Source organism: Kwoniella dendrophila, chromosome 5 (genome assembly GCF_036810415.1).
Source record: "Kwoniella dendrophila CBS 6074 chromosome 5, complete sequence".
NCBI classification, from domain to species: domain Eukaryota; kingdom Fungi; phylum Basidiomycota; class Tremellomycetes; order Tremellales; family Cryptococcaceae; genus Kwoniella; species Kwoniella dendrophila.
In genome coordinates this window covers 550,627-572,073 of record NC_089480.1, presented here as the reverse complement: position 1 = coordinate 572,073, position 21,447 = coordinate 550,627, and the positions used below count along the sequence as shown (strand labels likewise).

The following is a 21,447-nucleotide window of genomic DNA, read 5'->3' as shown; positions in this document are numbered from 1 at the left end:
AAAATGAAAGATCAAAATATTGACGATAGTAAATTTAGATCGCAATGAATAAATTCAAACATTTAATGTAATTTTTATTTTCTGCGCGTACAGACGCGTTTTTATGTGGCGTAATGTTTTAAACGACTATCAATGTCGATAATCATAATCATGCAAAGATAATTGAGCATATTGAGAACAACTCCTCAACAATATTCAATGCAGAAAGAGTACAAGCTTTTTCACATGCATAAAATTTATTGGTAATATGCATTTATCATCATTTAACAAGGACATGCTCTTTCTTCGCCTTTCGTCTATTTTTCAACCATTTTTTCAGATAATAAAACACCCTTCTTCCTCTCCTCACTCCTCAAACCATCGTTACCGTGACTTGTGGAACTATTGTTACTAGCAAGATATGGTTGGTTTAGTATTCTTTGAGCTTCAGGTACTTCTTTGAATGCTTCTCTCAACCTTTCAGTTGCAATTCTCTTAACTTCATTGAGAACAGTTCGGATAACTTGTAATAGTGGTCCTGCTAATCCCAGCTGGAGGATTATATATCTAAAATACAGAAAAACATGTCAGTCTTGTGACCAAAGTGGATACTTTAAGAGTAGGTTACTCACCCAGAAGCGCCCAATACCAATAACATAGCAAAGTATAGAGGATTGAACAAAACAGCCATAGCTTCGTTCCAACCTAAAACCACTAGAATACCATACATCCATAATGGTACTTGAGCGACTGAAGACACCATTGATCTTTTAGCTTCAACATAAGCAGCATCAGCTTCTCTCTTGAATCTAGTTTCTAAGGATAGTAACTTGGTAGGCGATAATAGCACAAATGCTGTGGATGGGTCAAACGGTATAGGATCAGATTCAGCATCGAACGATGTTTCAGGGGAAGGTAATTTAGGTAGTAAGCTTGATGTAGTAGGTGATACAGTTGCAAATAATGGCAAGAGGGCTAGGGTCTAATAGGAAAAGCATCATTAGATTTGAGGTCAGCTGAGCTTCAATGGGGGGCATCCGTGACTTACTTCTTCCTTGGCTTTGGTGAAAGCACTTTCTATATCATCCTCAGGCTTCCATACTCTAGGTACACCAGCTTCGTCGTATCTAAACCGCTCTTCGAAGGTGCTTCGCAAAGTCGCTAAAATAGTTGCATCAGACGTTTGTTCCTCCAATTTTCTTCGCAGAGACAACCAAGCTCTAGCACGTAGGGATGCAAGAGCATGTTCATTTTCTTCTTCAGAGCAGTTGTACGCTGAAAGGTGATGTCAGCTTAGAAATCTCAGTCATAGGATCTTAGCAGCTGACGTGAATTCTGCATTGAAACTTGAAACTTACCTTTGGCTTTAGTGAGATATGATTCTTCGGCATCTTCGCTGACGCTCTGATACGTCTTCAGTACAGTATCCCACATCTTGGGAGAAGGTTGCGAAAGGGCAACTTCGACAGGTTCAAGCAATTGCCTTTTAATGTTCCGCTGTTTTATCAAAGCCAATGTCAGTCGCTATGTCCGCATAACGGTGGATCAAAATCATAATCGTTCGCTCACCTCGATAGTGTTGACCATTTTCTTTGTCTCATCAGCTCGACATCTATCAGCGATAACCTTAAGATCCTCGTCCAAAAGTGCTAATTCATGTTCATATTCCCAATCTGTTCCATCTATCTTGACTTCTTTAGCTCCTTCTAAGAATCTTTCTCTTGCTTGTTCTTTACCTTCCGTAACGACTTTTGCGAAGTCATATCCAACTTCTTTAGTTCCTTTTACGATATCTTTGGAGAATTTTGCTGTTTCTATTTTATGTAAATTTTTCAACTGTCCCAGGAACAAAGATGATAAAGAAGCATGTAATCCTGCCAAGAGATCTGATCGTTTACGTTGATAAACTCCAGCATGATACCTTGATGCATCGCGATCGAATTTACCTATCATCGAAATATCATCAGCTTCCGAATATACGATTGCTAGAGTGATCACGCAGCTGGCTCACCCAATGCAGTTTCAAGCCAGTCTTTCATCAAGGCCCCTAATCCATCAACCACTTGACCGGCTTCTACAGGTCTTCTTACAGCTTTCGAACTAGCCAAGAAAGCTTCCGTGACGGCAGCAGATAGTTCGTCACATCTAAATTGAGCGAGTAATTCTTGTTGAGTGGGTAGATCAAGATCTTTGTTCGTCAATACTTGTTGCTACGATATTCATCAGCTCGAATCCCAAGATCGCGCCCTAGCGAGCTGTCTCTTCGACTCACCCAAATACCTTCCATGTAAAAGCCTACACCATCTGCGGGAATTCTTTTATGGTAACTAGGTTGGAAAACATAATCTGGTCTGGATCTATCTGTGAATCGCTTTCGTAACTCTACGACTTCTGATTCGAATTTCTCAGGCATAAGGACTTTATGAGGTAATGTAGCGAATGAAAGGTCAAAGTATGATGAAAGGGTTGCATCGGCGAGGTGAGAGGGCTAGAGGTACAAGAGCGTTAGTCAGGTATGGTCATCTGTATATCGACCTGTCTCGACATCAAAACACTCTACTCACTTTCGACAAACTAGCCCATATTTTCTCCATATCCTGCGTTAAGGTAGCGGTAAGATTGCTAACTGGAGTAGCGCCGACGTGATCTCGAATGACGAATAGTATCAAAGTCTTTTCTTGTGGCCTACCAAAATATCTTATAAGCTCAGTTAAGCAAGGAACTAATCAAGCGCATAGCTTACTTTGGCTTGGAACTGTCACCGCCTCCGCCGAAAAGACCTAGATTGACCTCAAACACAGTTTTCAGTAAACCCATATTTGCACCATTGTATAAACCGATTTGGTGTTCCCTGTACGAGTTAAAGCGTTCAGCCATCATAGCGTTTGAGCATAGCTCAATTCACATACCAAAGATTTACAATTAAAACTTCAGTACTAGCTAAACTGAATAAAGCAGATTTTCTTTCAAAATCTTGATCTTCACCTCGTTCTCTACCATCTGTACCTTCAACATCCATGACTAAAGTATTTCCATATATTGATGGACACATCCAAATACCTTTTGTTGTTTGTTGTCTTTTCGTTTCATCCATCACATCGAAACTTGTACCAAATAATCTATTTAATAAAGTTGATTTTCCAGTTGATTGTGATCCAAATACACTGACTACATCATATGCAAATCCTTTATCTAATAATCCCCATTTTGCAAGATATGGTGAAAGCTCTTTACTATATATGTATATGAACGAAGAACATGATAGACTTTATTAGCTTTCTTGCCCGACTCCTTTCCTGTATATCATCAAATTGTGGAAATAAGAAAGACTTACGTGAATTCTTGATGTTCATTGACGATTTGTAATCTACCTTCTCCGGCATTATTCGTATCACCATTCTGTTTTTTAGTAGATGCTAAGCTATTATGTACCGGTGGTGGTGATACTACCGATACGTCTTTTACGGCTTGTCGAGCTTCATCTGTTGTACGAGGATCGTCAAGTATCCGTTGAAGTTCGGGAGGTGGATTGGCAAGAAGATTTGCTGCTATATCTGGCGTCTGATTCATTTTGAATGAATACTTCCTTGAGGGATTCGAGTGGTAGATGATATATAATCAAGATATTCTCCTTTGTGTATCTACAAGATATATAGGACCTGTTGTTAGAGTATTGACTTGTCAACGTCACATTCGATGGCTCGGATCAATTGATTCAGTCATCATCCATGCAATGCTGTTAGCGGTGATCGCCGTCTGTAACCTTCACTGGCCAGTTCTCCCACGGTCCCGCTTTTTATTACCTTACTCTATCCCCCTGTGGCGCTTATCTTATCTGGCCCACCCTCCCTTCATCCTTTCAGGTGAATCCTGTTGAGATATTGAATAGATTTATCTAGCGAGAACAACACTGTTTACCTTTCAGAAGGTAATTCAATTCTTGCAGGGACTATAGTGTAAAAGATGTCGTTGCACATCAGTGAATCAATCAATATCATTCGGCAAAGTAGACGATGTCAGGAAGTATTCATCTAGTTATCGGAGAAATGCCAAGTTATTTGCAAACAACTTCAATCACTCAGGTGGACATTCCGTTTTGACGTTGAGCGAGATATTGGGTTTTGATTCAGTCGTTTGACCAGCATAGTATATTAGCGTTCAGCTAGTTACTCAAAGATGACCTTCTTCTCCTCGTCGCTCACAGCACGAAAGCGTTATTCTTCTCAACTGCTGTAGGACTCAGATGAAGCAGCGGTCTGACCGAGGAATGGGCGAGGATAGTAAGGATTTATTCGGTCCTTGATTGACCATTACAGCTACCGTGCTGATCAGAACGGAAAATGTCTGCTTAGCCAGTTATCGAAAAATCGCTGGCGGGTTTCAAGAGCAATATCCGACTGATTCAGCTTGAATATCTTTTTACAAGCTTGATAATCCAGACTGCTTGACAGATGATATTGCAGCGGCGATAAGCGGCGGTATAACTTGGACAAATCACTGGTTGAAGCGATTTTGGACACTGTAAAACCGACTTCTTCTGCTTGATCAGATATTTCCGTCCTCAATCGAAAATGCATGTTTTGTTTCGGTCACCCTCTTCTGCTGAGCTTTGACTCCTTCTGAATTCCTATTTTTATCAAATAACCTATCTATTAGATCATTTGGTAAGTCGTACTCGTTATGTTATCGCTCGAGAATTGTGTGACTGCCGAGAAGATCCTTGTTGCTCATCGCTGAAAATAGTATCGTACTTGCTTAGCCGATGTTTTCCACCTACATGGTTCACTTGCCGACAGCGAATCTTTAAGCCCTTCATGTATTTGAGATTCAAAGTTGTGGTAACTTATCAAACAAGTTCACGTCATCAAGACTAAATCATTAGCTGGAAACTTTAATTCTGTAATCTTGAGGAAAATAAGCCACAGAAAAGACGAGTTAAATTAAATCACATAATATGTCATGATTTCGTTCCTGGATGATGTTCGATGGCGACTTTCTGATCCCTTGTGGCGAAAATCAAATTCATATTATTTAGCAAACTTACGAGTTTAACGCTATCTACACAACTATATACCTCGGCCTTCTCCTAAAGTATACTTGATAAGCTCTTTTAAGCCAATAAAACAGTAGTATGCAAGTCAACAAAGTATGCTTATTTCCATTATCTGACTTTGAGCTTTGAAGTCCGCAGTCTATTCGGAGAATTACCGTTAATAATAATATGTGAACAACATTGAACTTTTTGAAATTACCACCTGACTATAACAGAACCCACATCTGCGCTAGATTGCACTGTCTCCCCTTGCTACCACTGTTCTTCTTTTCCAGAGTTTCTATAAGATGCTCGACTTTCATCCGGGTCTTGCCCTCTTTCCGATTTCGCGGATTCCCCTCGTAAAATTGATCTAATGAATCGTGATCACATTGACAATGAAGAGAAAGTGATAAGATATCTGTATAACATGGATGTCGACTTCCATCGTGATCTCCGACTTACATCCGAGGTCAAAAGACTAGATAAATCTCAGCGGCATTGGACGGTATATAAAGACTAAAGAAAGGTCAACGGGTCTGAAGGTTTTTCTTCCGTAAGACCATACCAGAGCTTTTCAACGGACTCACTCAAACTTGAGTAGGTATATAAAAGCTGAGAGGGGTCAGCAACAACTGTACAACTCCTGAGTCAAGCGAAACAGTTGGTGACACACAACTGTACATTAGAGCTTACCGCCACTTTCAGCGTAAAAAAAGGAAACGACATCTCTAAAAGCAGAGTAAATCGGAAAAAAGCCACAAGTATTCACGATGTCAGCTCAAACACCAATCGAAATTCACAGTGCAGAAGAAGGTGTACCAGCAGGATTTAAAGATGAAAACGCTGTTAATCCAGTTTTATCTGATGACCCAAAAAACGTTGAAGAATTTGATATGGCAGCTTATCAAAGGGATACACCAAGATGGAAAAGAATTATGAATCATAGTTTAACACAAATGTTTTTGATTTCAATTCAAGCTTTTTGTGGTCCTGCTATGGGTGATGCTATTGGTGGTTTAGGTGGTGGTGGTTTAGCTACTCCTCAAACTTCAAATATTGCGTGAGTCGACATACCTCAATTACTTTACATACAATTATCCGCCACGAATCAGTGTTGACCGTTTGTCCATTTTTCAAATTATTGTAGTTCTTCTATCAGTTACGCCTGTTTAGCCATCAGTAAGTACATCTTGCAGCTCATTCATAATGAGGTTTTCGCTTACAAGGTGATTTTGCCTTTATTTAAAGCTTGTTTATTCGGTGGACCGATCGTTAATCGTCTTGGTACACAATGGGCTTTGGTTATTGGTGCTGCTTCTTTCCCTATCAGGGGATCTTCATACTACTGTAATAGTAAATTTGGTACTCAATGGGTAAGTCTTGGTGATCCATTACATCTCTCGAATCGCATCGGCATGTACACATGGGAGAACTTTGCTAACGAAGAAGTCTCATTTTCGTATACAGTACTTAATTATGGGTGCTTTTATCACTGGTACTGGAACTGGTTGTTGGTATGTTGCTGAATCGGGTACAATCATGTCAATTGCTCCAAGTGGTGCTCGTGGAAAATACTTAGCATTATGGATTGTTTCAAGAAATTTAGGACAGTTGATCGGTGGTGCTATCAAGTGAGTTTTACATGAAATCGTTAGGAAGTTGACCCCTAACTGACGATACTCACACTTTGTTTATTGGTTTAGTTTATCCAAAAACCACATCAAAGGACAAAAAGGTGGTATTACACCTGATACATACATTGCTTTCTTGATTATAGAATGTTTAGCGTGAGCTTAATACGTTTTCGTAATTGACTGAATTTCATCCAAAAAAAGTTGTGGACCTTTTAGGCTAATCCTGATAATCATTATACTGTAGCCTTCCATTCGCTTTCTTCATTCTTCCACTTAAAAATGTCATCAGATCAGATGGTACCAGAATTAGGTTTGCTGAACCAATTTCTACAAGAAAAGAATTTGCTTTAATCAAGAAAACCATGTCATCAAAACTCATCTTGTATTCTGCTCCATGGGCTTTCTGGTCTTTCTTCTACGGCGGTACTTATTCAACTTACTTGGGTGAGTTATTCGCAAAACCCGGTCTGTTTAAACATTTTTTGCTGATACAATCTTTGTTATTTTCCAGGTACATACTTCTCCGTTAGAGCTAGAGCGTTATCTTCTTTAATTTCACCCTTTTTCTGTATGTAAGTATCGGAAGGTTTTCCTTCACCATGTGGAAGTGTGAAATCATCTTAACTTTTTGGGCAAGTCGTCTTTAATGAATTTTGCTGATTGACGCTATTCTTGTACCGCCAGTGTCGGATGTTTCGGTCTTGGTTTCTTATTAGATTCTAAAAGACTTTCACAAAGAAGAAGAGCCCAATTAGGTTTAATCTTAATCGTTGTTTTGAATTTAGGTGTTTACATTTGGACCATTATAATGCAAGTTAAATTCAAGAAACACAATCCAGGTAAAATTGATTGGGATGATTCATTATATGCTAAATCATTTTTACCATATTTCTTTGTTCAAACAACTGGACCATCATCACAATCATATATGTATTGGTTATTATCATCATTTGGTAAAGATGCACAATCAAATGTCAGAAATGGTGCAGGATTTAGATCAATAGAATGTGTTGGTTCAGCAATTGCTTTTGCAATGAATACAAGAACAAAAACTTCACCTTTAATTGGTTTTATCGTTACTTTTGTTTTAATGGGTGCAGCAATTCCAACTATTTTAATGTTAGTCAATACTACACCAGGTCAAATTCCCGCTGATATCGCAGATGCAGAAGAAGCAAAAGCGAAAGAAATTGCTTTAGGTCAAAATAAAGATTTAGGTGAAAAAGATGAATACGCAACAGGTAATAATTCTCCAACTCAACCTGCCCTTTCAAAGATTAAAATCAGCGTAGAGAAAAAGGGGCCGATCACGAAAAGAAGCGTTAACGGATATACTAGATTAAAGTTTATCGATAATATCATAATCGCTTACCTCTGTGTACAGAGAACGAAGGTTCTCGATATTTCACTTCCCCACTTATAGACAACAAAAAAAAACTTTGAATTATTTCGTTGGTACAACGATTTTGTTAGGCAATGTTTGGGTTGTAGCGCCACGTGCTTGACCATATTTTTATAGAGCTTCTTTCGTTCCGTATATTTGTTTCCCGTATCTATGTATCTTTTTCGAGAATCGTGTTTATTCACTGTTCACAAAATACCTTGAAACATGACATGGGGTTCATCACAATCAGCAACGCACAGATGACCTTTTCCTTATCTTGGGTGTTTCAGATCCAAGGTGTTGAGGTGTTTTAGTGAATCAATGCGTTAACTAGAGATTTTCAATTAGACACCCCGACCGCCTTCATTCACCTCGACGTTGTTGTTTTTACGAGTTGCATGAATAAAGTGAAATGATAAAGCGCGATATGAAGCATTGAGCATTCGTGATCGCTGGCATTAAATCGTATATAGCATCTACGTAGAAACAAACAGTATGTATGATGGTATTCGACAATCTCTGTGACAGTCAAATACATCACGATTATCATCGCCGATTTCTCGTCTCTACTATCTTCTTTTTGATGTATAATCTTCACTCCTTTACCCTATCTAACACATGATATAAACCGACTCATCATTTGGATTTCTGATCTTTTCTTCGGTTATTCTACCTGTGATTGATGACCTTTAAATTCCAACTATGTATTCTATCCACAAATATCGATATATATATATATATATATATATATTTTGATCATTTGCAATAAACCACCTTAATCTACACTAACCTATTTAATCCACCTTGATCTTCTAAAATTTCATTCCTATTTAGATTCTTTTCATACCATCTTCTTAATTCATGTAAACCAAAACTTGTTGAAGCAATTAAAATTAATGTAAATAAATCTCTTAAAGATAAAGATTCAGTTTGAAATATAGATTGTAATAAAGGTAAATAAATTAATAATAATTGAACTAAAAAACTAATTGATATTGTTAAAAATAACATTTTATTCTTTGTGATTTTACATGTTAATCCTCTATTTTGTATTGCTGAAACTAAATCTAAGAAAACGAATCCTGTAAATGACTATAATAAACCGTCACAAATCGAAATTAGAATTAGGTTAATCTCCTTCTGGACCTCTTTCCGTTCCCACGATCAGAACTCACCATAGTTTGATCCCTTTTACTCATACTACCATCACTGATTTCTTTTAAATAGATATATAAAGTACCTAAAACAATCATTGTAGCTGAAAAAGCGACTCTATAAATTATTCTTCTATTTAAAACATGTTCATTTTTCTTTCTTGGTGGTTTTTTCATTACTTGTTTATTTATTGGATCAACACCTAAAGCTTGTGCAGGTGGACCATCCATTAGAATGTTTATGAATAGAATTTGCATTGCGTTTAATGGATTTGATAATTTGAATAAAGTTGATAATGTGATTAATGATAAAGCAGCAACTGCAGTTGATAATTGAAAACTTAGGAAATTTTGAATATTGTAAAAAATCGATTTACCTTCTTCAACAGCAGGTAAAATTGATGAAAAATCATCATCAACTAATATAACATCTGCAGCTTCTTTAGCTACATCTGTACCACTTTTTCCCATCGATATTCCAATATCGGCCATTTTTAATGCAGGTGAATCATTCACTCCATCACCAGTCATTGCTACTACTGCTCCACGCATTTGCCATGCTTTGACTATAGCCATTTTATGCCTTGGTGTAGTTCTTGCATAGACTGATACGCTAGGTACCCTCTCAATCAATTCTCTTTCTGTTAATTGATCCACTTGACTTCCTAACATACAACTTGATGCTCCAGCAATAGATTCACCATGACTTCCTGAAGAGAGATTCACCTTCAATCCTAATTGTCTTGCTATTGCTAAAGCGGTTGGTTCAGCATCTCCAGTGATCATAACCACTTGAACGCCGGCACTGTGCAAGGATGAAATAGCATGAGATACGCCTTTTCGTGGTGGATCCATCATAGCTTGAAATCCAACAAAGACTAGATCATTTCCGTCTCCCTTGGCGAATCCATAAGCCATTGCAATAACCCTTAACCCTCTGGACGAGATCTCGGTGGCTCTGTCAAGAATAGTCTTCTGCGTCGTAGGGTCAAGCGATGGGGTGGAAGAATCGGTGACATAGTAATATCGACATTTTTGAATGACTTGCTCGACTGCTCCTTTAAGGTAGACCATATCCGATCCTCCATTTAGCGATCCAGTGACACTCATGAATTTAGTTTCGGAGCTGAAAGGTGTTTCGTTTTTGCGTGTAAAGTTCTGCATTTTTGCGAACAGGATTAGCGGTCGCCATTCTATTCAGCAGACAGTTCAGCTTACCTTTCTTTGGTCATCTGCGCCAATTACCGGTAGCACGTTTAATAACGCTACTTCCGTTGCTTGGCCGACATTGACTCCCTGTTCATTCTTGAATGCATTATTACATATACTTCCAACCAAGGCGGTCTTCTTCAAAGCCTGAGAGTGAGCTAGTTCAGGTTGATCAGGTCGCTTTGGTCCAAAAGGAGACGTTACGTCGAGAAGCGGTCCAAGATCGACAATATCATCAACAGCATACATATGTGTGACGGTCATCTCATTTTTCGTTAATGTACCTAAATCAGTCACTGTCAGTTGAATGTATTTGACCTAAATCCGGAAATCGTAGCTTACCTGTTTTGTCTGAACAGATTACGCTCACACTGCCTAATGCTTCCACACTATGCAGTTTTTTGACAATGGCCTTTCGCTTGGACATTCTCAATACACCTAAAGCGAGAGTGACTGTAGTGACGATCGGAAGACCCTCAGGGATCGCAGCAACAGCAAGGGAGACTATGATATTCATGAGCTGAATTTCCAGTGGTATTAGGGTGGAAGAAAAGCTTACCTCCTATCGTGAACATTTCCAACCAATCTCGTTTCTGCAGTACACCAATAAGGAAGATTACACCGATGACACCAAAAGAGAAGATTGAAAGCTGTTTAGCCAAATCATCCATATCCAGTTGTAACGGTGTTCGTTTCTCCTCAACCTGTACCGAAGTGGTCAAAGATCAGCTAAACCCGACTGAGGAACGAAATGCCTAACTTACATCTTGCATCATTGAGAAGATTACACCAAATTCTGTATCTTTTCCAGTTCCAACTACTATACCTGATCCGTGCCCTGTATCATATATGTCAGGTGATTTCACGAATTCCGTGTTGATACGGATTTGACTTACCACTTCTAACTAAAGTACCCATAAAAGCCATGCAATGTCTTTCCCCTAAAGCTTTACCACCACCTTCACCATGTGTATCTTCACCTTCACCTCTTTCACAAATCTCTATATTTTTCCTTGCAGGTCTAGTTTCTCCTGTTAAAGCAGATTCATCAATTTCTAATGATACAGCAGAAATCAATCTAATATCTGCTGGAATTCGATCACCAACAGTGAAAGTTACCAAGTCACCTGGTAGAAGTGTATTGGCAAGTGGTGTAAGGGGATGTCCATTTCTTATAAGATGACAGTAATGCGGTACGAGCTGATTTGAAGATATTCGATTAGCTTGAATCTTTGTAAAAAGAGTTGTGACATTATATAGCTCACCTTGTTTAGAGCTTCTAATGATTTCTCTGATCTTTGCTCTTGCACAAAACCGACTATATCGAATTTAGCTCTCTTCCTTTTGATTGGATGCACAATACGGATTTATGATAGGTGTTTAAAACTTACCAGTCAAAACGATTCCTACAGCTACAACTACACAAGCAGCATCATCATAATTTCCCATTAAAGCACTAACTACACTACTTCCAAGTAACAATAATATCAAAGGATTTTCATAAATTTGTTTAGCGAATTTAAGGAATAATGGATCTTCAGGTGGTAATTCGAATTCATTTGGACCATATCTTGCTAATAAAGCTGATAAAGATGATGTCGGCAAACCTTGAGTCGGGTGTGAAGATAACATTTGTATCGTTTCCTAAATTGATATTTATGGACATTTCAACTGGATTAGTATTGATATATATATTTAAAATCATTTAAAACCATCGAAAGACTTACATCAATAGTTTTATGTGCAAATATTGAACTTGGAGTTTCTCTTTGTCTTCTTTCAGTTTGTTGTCTTTTATTTTCTTCTTCTTGTTTCAATTCTTCATAATCTTTTTTACCCATTATCTTCTTACCTATTCCAATAACTTTATTTAAATAGCTTTCCTCATATTCTAAACTTTGATCTTGATCTTCGTAATATAATCCTCCACCATCACCACTACTACCACCATTTGATAAAGGGAAATGTGTACTTCTATATGGGGAAGAAGCTAATGAATTATTGTTATTGTTATTTGTTAATGAATCTTTTCTTAATGATGTTGTATTTGTTCTAGGTGAATGATGATGATGAGAAGAGTGTGGAAAATGTGGAAATCCTTCTGTAACTGAAACTTGTCTTCTTAAAGTAGTTGAATATGCATATCCACCATTTCCAGTTCCACTTCCACTAGTAGGTGAATCAGATAACATACTTCCAGGTTCATCAACCAATCCACCCAGTGTAGGATCATAATCATCGTCTCTGCTGTTATTACCAACACCACTTTGTCCTAATCCAATATTACCATATCCACCACCATTTCTTGATATCGGATTTGATGATCCTCTTCCAGGTAATCCATATGATGAAGCTGATGCACCACCATTATTGATAGGTGGTAAAGACATTATATTTGAGCTGGGTTTTGGTGATTCTGATCTTGAAGGTGGTGGTGATCTTCTTTTCAATGATCCAGAAGATTGTGGACGTAAAATGGAGGCCATGATTTTAGGCGAAAAGCGAGGAAGTGAATGTGTCTAAGATCAACCGTTCTAGATTGAATTGAGCTACAACTCCTTGTCTAATAATCGCAGAACAGCCCTAATCTTTCCCGGACAGCTAAAACGATACGAGCTCTTGACAGGATGATGATGAATAGGATTGATTGTATAAGAAGTATAGACCTCAAAAGGCTGAGCTGAGCGTATGTAAATATCAAAGTATAGAGTATGCATGGTCCCGCTCATTAGATGCATCGTGGTATCGTGGCGCGTCACTGTTCACTTTTGCTTTTTGCTTCCTTAGATCTAACCGATGAATTGTTCGGTTATTGAGATAGAGTACTCTTATTGTGGTAACATACAAGCTCATCGCTGCATATGACTGTGAAGCAAACCTTCATATACTGTGCAGAATACGATATCCCATGTGAATAGAACCAGCCTATAAGTCGCCAAGCTATATATGTGATAATGTATAATGTACAGTCTTCAAGCTGTACAAGAGATACTGTAGGAACAAAATTTGCAAGGTCGAGACCAAATGGGCCGATTTGGGCGAGCAAAAAGTCCCTAAAACGAGATAAGGTCGATTCTTCCGCTCTTTTTTGGCAATGATATTATATTAGCTACGTGCTCTCTCAATACTTTGACCTTAGAGGTAGAGCTGATGGATGACGAATGAAAGGTTGGCAACTTACTTGATGTATCAAAATTCTCTTACCATCCCAATAAAAGAATTGAATTGGCTTTTCTTTACCATTATTAGTATCATCTAATTCCATATCAATTTCAATTTCACCAGAAATTTCCGTATATGATAAATGTTCTTTTTCATGTTTAGGTATATCATTATTCACATCTTTTGATAAAACCACATAACGAGATGGAGAATCTGGTTTTATACGTACTGAACTTTCATCCCCTGTTAATTCAGGTAAAGTATGATATAAAGATTGATTACTCGTTAAACTATCATTACCAGTACTACTAGTACTATGAACAGGTAAATTTCCATCTTGTTCAGGTTCAAATTCAAATTCAGAATGATATTGATATAATGAATTTATTGTACCAATAGGTAATTCATGAAATGATGAAGTATTAACTTGATTTAACAATCTAGTTTGTTTCATAATTGATTTAGGATGAAAATCCCTTATATTTATTTTACCTTTTTTTATGATTGTATTTTTATTTTTGCTTTTCCCAAGTTGTATTTGAGCAACTAAAGGGGTTTGACCAAATTCAATCGAAACAGATTTCCAACCTGAAATATCAAAAAATCTATTTTCATATGAATAATCATACCAAATCATTGAATATTTTCTCCATGAATGATAATGTAAACATTCAGGTTCCATTTGATTTTGTTTTCCTTTTTTCAAAACGGATAAAATCCCTTTAGAATCTAATATGATATTAACGTAAACGTATTCTTGTAAAGAAGTTGGGTTACTATTGGTCCAGATTTCACCAATTATATTTATACCTATTATACCTCCTTCTTCATAATAATCATTATCATTCACAAATCTTGATTTGCTATGTGAATGTGATGATTTCACAGGATTCATTGATGGATCATTACATTGATCAAGGTTAGGGATGAATGTACAACGTGATTTGATCTCGGCATAATTCATGACAAAGAGACATTCTTCTGCACCTTTTCTTACAGCTGTGTATCTTCTAGATTTTGATGTAGGTATTACAAAAGCTGAAAGCAAATCACATTTTGGTATTTTATTATATCGCCATCTTATCATATCTGGATCGAGTGAGTTATCGTTGTCCGCTATGGCATTCCATAGCATGAAACAAGGTTGATTCACTGGTTTTGCTGTAAAATATTTCTCTATCATTCCTACAGGTATTTCTTGAGCTAATATTTCAGCTGAACAACTTATAAGTGTATTTTCATCCAGATAACCAATCTCAAATATCCGACCAGGTGTAGAAATACCCTATATATTCAGTCAATTCAGTAATCAACTAGTATAGCTGAGTGTTTCGTAGATTGCCTGCAAATGTATGACAAAACGGTTGCCAGAATTGACTTACGCCGCAGAATAGACCTTTACGCCAATCCAAAATACCAGTCCATGAATAAGGTGGACCATTGTTCCTACCGACAAAGAAAAGTAAAGTATCCCTAGATCCAGTGGCAATCATGCCTACAGAATAATCTTCTTCTTGTGGGAAAGAACCTATATCCAGATAGGGATGTTTTGCATCTGGATGAGGTATTGGTTCCCATTCAGTGGGAGTGGACGTGGAACTTGGCGAATTATCGTTGTCATGAGGGTTCAAGCGATAAAAAGATATTCGGATTGAATCGGTATGAGGGTTTAGGAGATCGAGTTCAGCAGTTGGTCTACAAATTGTATTTGCAAGATTAGCCACATTACAACTTTACTTCGTCCTCCGCAATGAGTTTCAATACCTGTTGAGGTTTGGAAAACTCACGTTTTAGTTATATAAGCCATTAAATCATATTTTGGAACTACTATTCTATTCGTTACATCTTCGTCATAAGGTGCATATATAGCTTTCTCTAGCATACTAGGCTTATCTTTATCTTGATCTTTATTGTTGCTGGGAAGATTATACATTGTCCAATGATCTGGAGGTTTCATCACAAGAGAATTTGCAAATTCAGAAGTACCTGCGAATCCAGTAAACAATTTATTTTGGTATAACATTGACCATAAGCCAATATCAACTGGAAATGAAATGGCTGATTCAGGAGATAGATTATGTATATTCCTTTCTGTTGAGCTTATATTTTGTAATTCTGATTTTGTCGTTGAATATTCATCATTAAATGTAGGTAAGGGATGTTGATGATACACGTAACGTAATTTAAGTTGTATAATTGAAGAGTTGGATATGATTTGATTTAATTGTTTACAGACCTATAAATAAACCATAACAAAATTAGAGATTTCAGCCTTAATTTTCCTTGGAGGTATGCCTAAAGAAAGGGTACATACTGATGCACATCTAACCAGACTTTGGGTATCCAAGTAAAGTAAAACATTTTCCGCTAGCGTAGTGTATTCCTCCTGAGCAAGTAATCTACCTATAGGAGTGATCTCTTTCTTTCCAATGGCAGCTTCATTCTTAGCTACGTTGGTCTCCTTGTCCACTTCCCTGCTAAAACGCTTCTTGAACTTGTCGATGAAACGAACGAGGGTACTATCATTACTAGCTGTCGAGTTGGTCATGATCTTTCGGTCATTGAAGCTGAATCATTCATTTATGATAGATAACAAAGATAATCCAATTGATCTAGTGCAGTAATACAGAGTACTACATTGGGACAGGTAACACGAAGAAGCTGTGTATGATCACATCCTTTGTATATGTTTGTATAGATATAGATACTCAAAAACATATACATATATTGAACAAAGTGATCATGTTATTCCGGATCATCCGAGCGCTATAGACGCCAAGCCGAGCATTATATCATTATATATAGATGATCATGAGGGTGCTTCCGACGGAAACAGGATATACCGTCATGTCTCCTCGCTGTGGTTTGCCCGTGTCTCCTCATTCAATTCACATATCTCTGACTTGATATTTACACAAACTGGATCAATTGTCACTCGCAGTCGGTGGTAGCTACAAGAAGGATGTCGTCTTTCAAGAACGACAGCATAGTCTCGAAAGGAATCAACCTTGTTCGAGCGATATTATTCGATAGAAAATGGTATTGGCCATTTGTAACTTTACTCTTACTTGGTGAAGCTTTATTGGGGATATTGATAATATGGAAAATACCTTGTAAGTTGATCTCTCTTGATTTCAAACGGCATTCAAATGCATGAGTGAGACTGACCCCAATGAACGACCGATGATAGATACGAAGATCGATTGGCCTGCTTATATGCAACAAGTTGAAATGTTCATAAATGGGGAAAGAGACTATTCTAGGATAGAAGGTGAAACCGGACCTTTAGTGTGAGTTATCCCTCTTAACTTTCACGTATGGAAGTGATTTCCAGTAACTCGCAGAGTCTAAAGCTCACCAATTTTCGATATCGATAGATATCCAGCATTACATCTTTACATATATACAGCATTTTATAAATATCTACCATCAATCGAAGATATAAGACCAGCACAATACATTTTCTTAGGTTTTTACTTGATTACTTTACTACTAGTATCTATAATAAACTATTCATCTGGAAAATCCAACTCGATCACCAACAGGTATCCTCAGATTTTACTTATACCTTTAGTCTTATCAAAAAGATCACATTCAATCTACCTATTAAGATTATTTAATGATCCTATAGCTATGATGATTTTTTATCTTAGTGTAGTATTTATGATGATTGGTGGTAATTACGGTTGGAGAATAGGTTGTACTTTATTCAGGTGAGCTACTTCGTTCTCGCCTAATTGAGTGAAATTTAGTTGATTATTTCCATTCATCTACTACTGTTAACAGTTTAGCATTAGGTGTTAAAATGAACATCTTACTTTTTTTACCTGGTTTATTGGTGTTGCTATTCCAATATAGGGGATTATATGGCACAATTGAAGGTATAGTATTGATCTCGGCTATACAAGTGAGTCAAAAGTATAAATCTTCTTCCTCAAATACATATAGTATCTATATATTTCCACATCCATTTGACACTTATCATTTGTGCCCCGTTAAGACTGACGAAATTTGCATTACTAATTAGGTATTACTTCCATCACCTTATTTCCTCTCTTCCACATACCTTGCAAAATCATATTTCACTTCAGCATTTGATTTCTCCCGACAATTCTTGTATGAATGGACTGTAAATTGGAGATTTATAGATGAAAAGCTTTTCTTGAGTAGGGAAAGAGCTATTTTACTTCTAGCTGGACATGTAAGTTTAGCATGTTGATTTGGCATTCCTGTTAGACGTTTTGTGAAATGCTGATGAACCTATGTCGATTGATAGTTGGGTATCATTGTACTATTCGCTGCTTTCAAATGGTCACCTATACCTGGTGGGACATTAACAGTACTAAAAAATGGTTTAACCAAATGGTCAAATCCAGCTGTAATCAAAGGTCAATTACCTTCGTATCGTTAGTTTGTCAAAATCATTATAAAATCTGATATATCGTAAAGGTTGATAATGAGCTGATATGCGAAACTTGATATTCGATAATTCAGATATCCCTTTAACATTATTCACTTCCAATTTAATAGGTATATTATTTGCTAGATCATTACATTATCAATTTCAATCATGGTATTTCCATCAATTACCATTCTTACTTTATTCTGGTGGATCATGGGGTAATTTACCTTTAGGGTGAGTTTAAGTCAAACTCATTATACTCTTGAATATACCTCGGATGACTCTGTTAATAATAGTACCTTGAATGCTAATTTCTTATGTCACCGATATCCCATTTTAGCGTTTTCATTTGGTGTATCATTGAGTTCGCATGGGAAATTACACCTGCAACACCGATTTCCTCAAGTTTATTGATGTTTGGACATATTTTGATTTTAGGTGGATTATTCTTCTTTGGACCTAATAGACGTAATGTCAAAACAGTGGAAAGGAAAACACAATAGAGGTAGTGGGTCTTTTTCACATGCATACAAAGATAACTTGACTCGCATATGATGAAGCCGAAGCTTTGGTGAATCATCACAAAATCACAATGCATGAAACTACAAGTTGCAATGAAAACCATTCTTTGTCTTTCTCAACAATGCGTACTATATCCGGCGTATCCTATTATACATGCTTAACCTAATCTTCAAGTTCAATAACGGTATCGTGTTCTTCTCCTTCATCTCCGGGGATCTTGTCAATCTATCGATTATAGAAGCTGATATTAGCGATTTGCCTTGATTATGACCGACTTGGCGGAAAGACTCTAGATACTTACGACATCGAATTCCTCTAAAGATTCAGCGATAATTCTAGTAGCTTTGTAAACATCTTCTTCAGAAATTACAAGAGGAGGAGCGAATCGGATACTAATTTAATGAAGTGCAAGTATTATCAGTACGGAATCTTTCTTCATAAAGAAAAGAAAAGATTTATCTTACATGTTAACATGAGTTGGTTTAGCCAATAAACCTTTAGATTTCATCAATAAACATAATTGCCAAGCAGTTCTACCTTTTTTAGAAACTTTTTCATCTATAACTACACCGTTGAATAAACCTCTACCTCTAATAATTTTGATGAATGGTGAATTTATTTTTTTCAATTCTGATCTAAAGATTTCACCTAATTTCTGAGATCTTTCAACTAAATTTTCTTTTACCAATACGTCTAAGGCAGTCATTGCTACTGCACATCCTAAAGGATTACCACCATATGTTGAACCATGTTCTCCAGGTTTAATACATAACATAATTTCTTTATTTGCCATTACACATGAAACGGGATACATTCCTCCAGATAATGCTTTACCTAAAATTACCATATCAGGTTTAATGTTATCCCATTCATAACATAACATTTTTCCTGTTCTTGCTAATCCTGTTTGAATTTCATCACAAATTAATAGAACATTGTGTTTTTTACAGATTTCGTGGATCTTGGCAAGGTATCCATCATCTGGTACGTAGATACTGTTTTGAGTAATAAGGAACAAAAGTAAGTCTCATATTCACCTAAAGACATGTCTTCTAGTAAGAAAACTCACCCAGCTTCACCTTGAATAGGTTCAACTAAAAAGGCAGCAACTTCTTCACCGTATTTTTCTAAAGTTTTTTCTAAATCTTCCGGATGATTATATCTGATTAAACCTGTATGTTCCCATTGTGGACCAACATTATCTAAAAAGGGACCAAAACCATTTCTTGATTCTGGATCAGTTGACATTGAAATTATACCAATTGTTCTACCATGAAAATTTCCATCAACACTTAAAACTTTTGCTTTACCTTCTTTAATTCCTTTCTTTTCGTAACCCCATTTTCTTGCTAATTTAATAGCTGTTTCAACTGCTTCTGCACCTGTATTCATAGGTAATACCATATCAAATCCAAACATTTCAGTTATTTTTTTAGCAAATGGTCCTAAATTTGATGAATAAAATGCTCTTGATGATAATGTGAGTTTAGATGCTTGTGTTATTAGTGTGTTTACTGCATTGAATTGATGTTAGCGTGAATGTTCAGTTTCAGAAGGATTTCAAGATGTGAATACTCACAAATATCCGGGTGACAGTGACCTTGGTTAACAGCTCTACGAGTGAATCATTCATACATCAGTATAAGATATCAATAGATAAAGCCAAAATTCACTCACGAATAGGCAGCCAAGAAATCAAGGTATTCATTACCCTCTGGATCCCATACATGAGCACCTTCTCCTCGTTCGAAACAGCTATAAGAATAGAATCATCCATGATCAGCAATTTGCGAAATTAACCTCAAAGGGGGGTCAACAATCTCCTCAATGCCTCAGGATCTTGACAACTTCAAAGATAACTTACACAGGTAATGGGTGATAGTTGTGTCTAAGCGAAATAAGAATGATCAGTCTGATATTTCCATTGTAGCTAGAATACCTTGAGGAGGAAAAAAGAGATACTTACGCTGAATATTCATGTTCAAGATTTATAATTTCTTTAGTTGAATATTTTGCTTTACCTCCTACTGGTTGAGCAGGAGCAGATACGTTTGTAGTGTTTGTAGCTACTGGTGACATTGTCGTTGGTAGTTTATTACTTATGAATGAAATATGAATAGAAATTCGAATTGATTTGTTACTTTGTTTTAATCAGATATGATCTCTATGAATGAGCTCTTATATATCTGAAAATCTATAAAGTATTTCAAAGAGGACAAAGGAGTGAGATAAAGTTCAGGCGTCAATTCAAATAATCGTTTCCGAGATATTCGAGCAGACCGACCAGTTCAAATGATCAACGATTTTAAAACACTTACAACAATAATAATGTGTTATAATATCGTTGTAAATGACGATTTATTTGATTATTGAGCTCTTTTTTAATAGTGCAGAACAAGTTATGGATGATGTAAAGTAAGTAAAGAGATTGTCTTCGCTAACTAGATAGATAGATAGATATATACCTATCAAAAAGTCAGTTAACTTTTTTTTCTTGTTCAACTTGTTAACCGTAGCCGCATCCTCAAAACATCTCATCTCATCTTTACCCGGATCTAATAACCCTCTTACATCATACCATATCTATATTTACGTAACAAAGCTTATTATGGTGACCCGCGTTTTCTCCATTATATTCAATAATAATCTAGTTGCCAAGCGAAGCGCTTTCGTAGCGTACAAACTCTAGCGGCAATTCCGTAAACAGGTCATTGGTATTGGTATTGGTATTGGTATTGGTACTCGTGACCCGTACTGTACAGATAATTTCACGCTGAATATTCAGATATCCACTACTTGCTGTACAGAATGCATGCTGGAGTGTAACAGGCAGGTATCACCAGGCAAGATGACAAGGTTACAACAGGCTCGAGTTGAAGGCACATCCCCTCAATGCCTTCAATTGTTTTAACAAACGAATATAGGCGCTTTGATACAGATAAGATAGGAAACAGGCGCTTGACATA

The 21,447-nt window shown here is 36.8% G+C and overlaps 6 protein-coding genes across 6 annotated transcripts; 2 read left to right on the top strand and 4 right to left on the bottom strand.

The window, feature by feature from the left end:
* Nucleotides 1-296: 296 nt before the first annotated feature.
* Nucleotides 297-3,549, bottom strand: L201_004053 (protein SEY1; the record flags this gene model as incomplete). The annotated part of the gene is made up of 11 exons (XM_066219801.1): nucleotides 297-546; nucleotides 612-961; nucleotides 1,028-1,254; nucleotides 1,338-1,476; nucleotides 1,549-1,925; nucleotides 1,991-2,189; nucleotides 2,252-2,467; nucleotides 2,544-2,664; nucleotides 2,723-2,830; nucleotides 2,889-3,212; nucleotides 3,314-3,549. The coding sequence occupies 11 exons, from the start codon at nucleotides 3,547-3,549 to the stop codon at nucleotides 297-299; spliced, it is 2,547 nt and encodes an 848-aa protein (XP_066075898.1).
* Nucleotides 3,550-5,784: 2,235 nt separating this feature from the next.
* L201_004052 (uncharacterized protein) lies at nucleotides 5,785-8,071 on the top strand (the record flags this gene model as incomplete). The annotated part of the gene is made up of 8 exons (XM_066219800.1): nucleotides 5,785-6,074; nucleotides 6,162-6,193; nucleotides 6,263-6,387; nucleotides 6,482-6,645; nucleotides 6,718-6,801; nucleotides 6,893-7,092; nucleotides 7,160-7,220; nucleotides 7,333-8,071. 8 exons carry the CDS (start codon nucleotides 5,785-5,787, stop codon nucleotides 8,069-8,071), a joined length of 1,695 nt encoding a protein of 564 aa, XP_066075897.1.
* A 741-nt stretch (nucleotides 8,072-8,812) lies between these two features.
* On the bottom strand, nucleotides 8,813-12,881 carry L201_004051 (calcium-transporting P-type ATPase, PMR1-type; the record flags this gene model as incomplete). Its single annotated transcript, XM_066219799.1, has 10 exons — nucleotides 8,813-9,124; nucleotides 9,208-10,344; nucleotides 10,405-10,679; nucleotides 10,738-10,899; nucleotides 10,955-11,099; nucleotides 11,160-11,233; nucleotides 11,292-11,595; nucleotides 11,661-11,713; nucleotides 11,787-12,039; nucleotides 12,123-12,881. 10 exons carry the CDS (start codon nucleotides 12,879-12,881, stop codon nucleotides 8,813-8,815), a joined length of 3,474 nt encoding a protein of 1,157 aa, XP_066075896.1.
* A 567-nt stretch (nucleotides 12,882-13,448) lies between these two features.
* On the bottom strand, nucleotides 13,449-16,105 carry L201_004050 (uncharacterized protein; the record flags this gene model as incomplete). The annotated part of the gene is made up of 5 exons (XM_066219798.1): nucleotides 13,449-13,478; nucleotides 13,577-14,842; nucleotides 14,940-15,252; nucleotides 15,345-15,793; nucleotides 15,872-16,105. 5 exons carry the CDS (start codon nucleotides 16,103-16,105, stop codon nucleotides 13,449-13,451), a joined length of 2,292 nt encoding a protein of 763 aa, XP_066075895.1.
* A 414-nt stretch (nucleotides 16,106-16,519) lies between these two features.
* Nucleotides 16,520-18,462, top strand: L201_004049 (uncharacterized protein; the record flags this gene model as incomplete). Its single annotated transcript, XM_066219797.1, has 8 exons — nucleotides 16,520-16,670; nucleotides 16,748-16,847; nucleotides 16,935-17,270; nucleotides 17,344-17,464; nucleotides 17,585-17,758; nucleotides 17,834-17,963; nucleotides 18,052-18,193; nucleotides 18,300-18,462. The coding sequence occupies 8 exons, from the start codon at nucleotides 16,520-16,522 to the stop codon at nucleotides 18,460-18,462; spliced, it is 1,317 nt and encodes a 438-aa protein (XP_066075894.1).
* A 181-nt stretch (nucleotides 18,463-18,643) lies between these two features.
* L201_004048 (ornithine-oxo-acid transaminase) lies at nucleotides 18,644-20,560 on the bottom strand (the record flags this gene model as incomplete). Its single annotated transcript, XM_066219796.1, has 8 exons — nucleotides 18,644-18,706; nucleotides 18,783-18,873; nucleotides 18,946-19,476; nucleotides 19,551-19,995; nucleotides 20,061-20,095; nucleotides 20,159-20,236; nucleotides 20,346-20,369; nucleotides 20,448-20,560. 8 exons carry the CDS (start codon nucleotides 20,558-20,560, stop codon nucleotides 18,644-18,646), a joined length of 1,380 nt encoding a protein of 459 aa, XP_066075893.1.
* Between the last annotated feature and the right edge of the window lie 887 nt (nucleotides 20,561-21,447).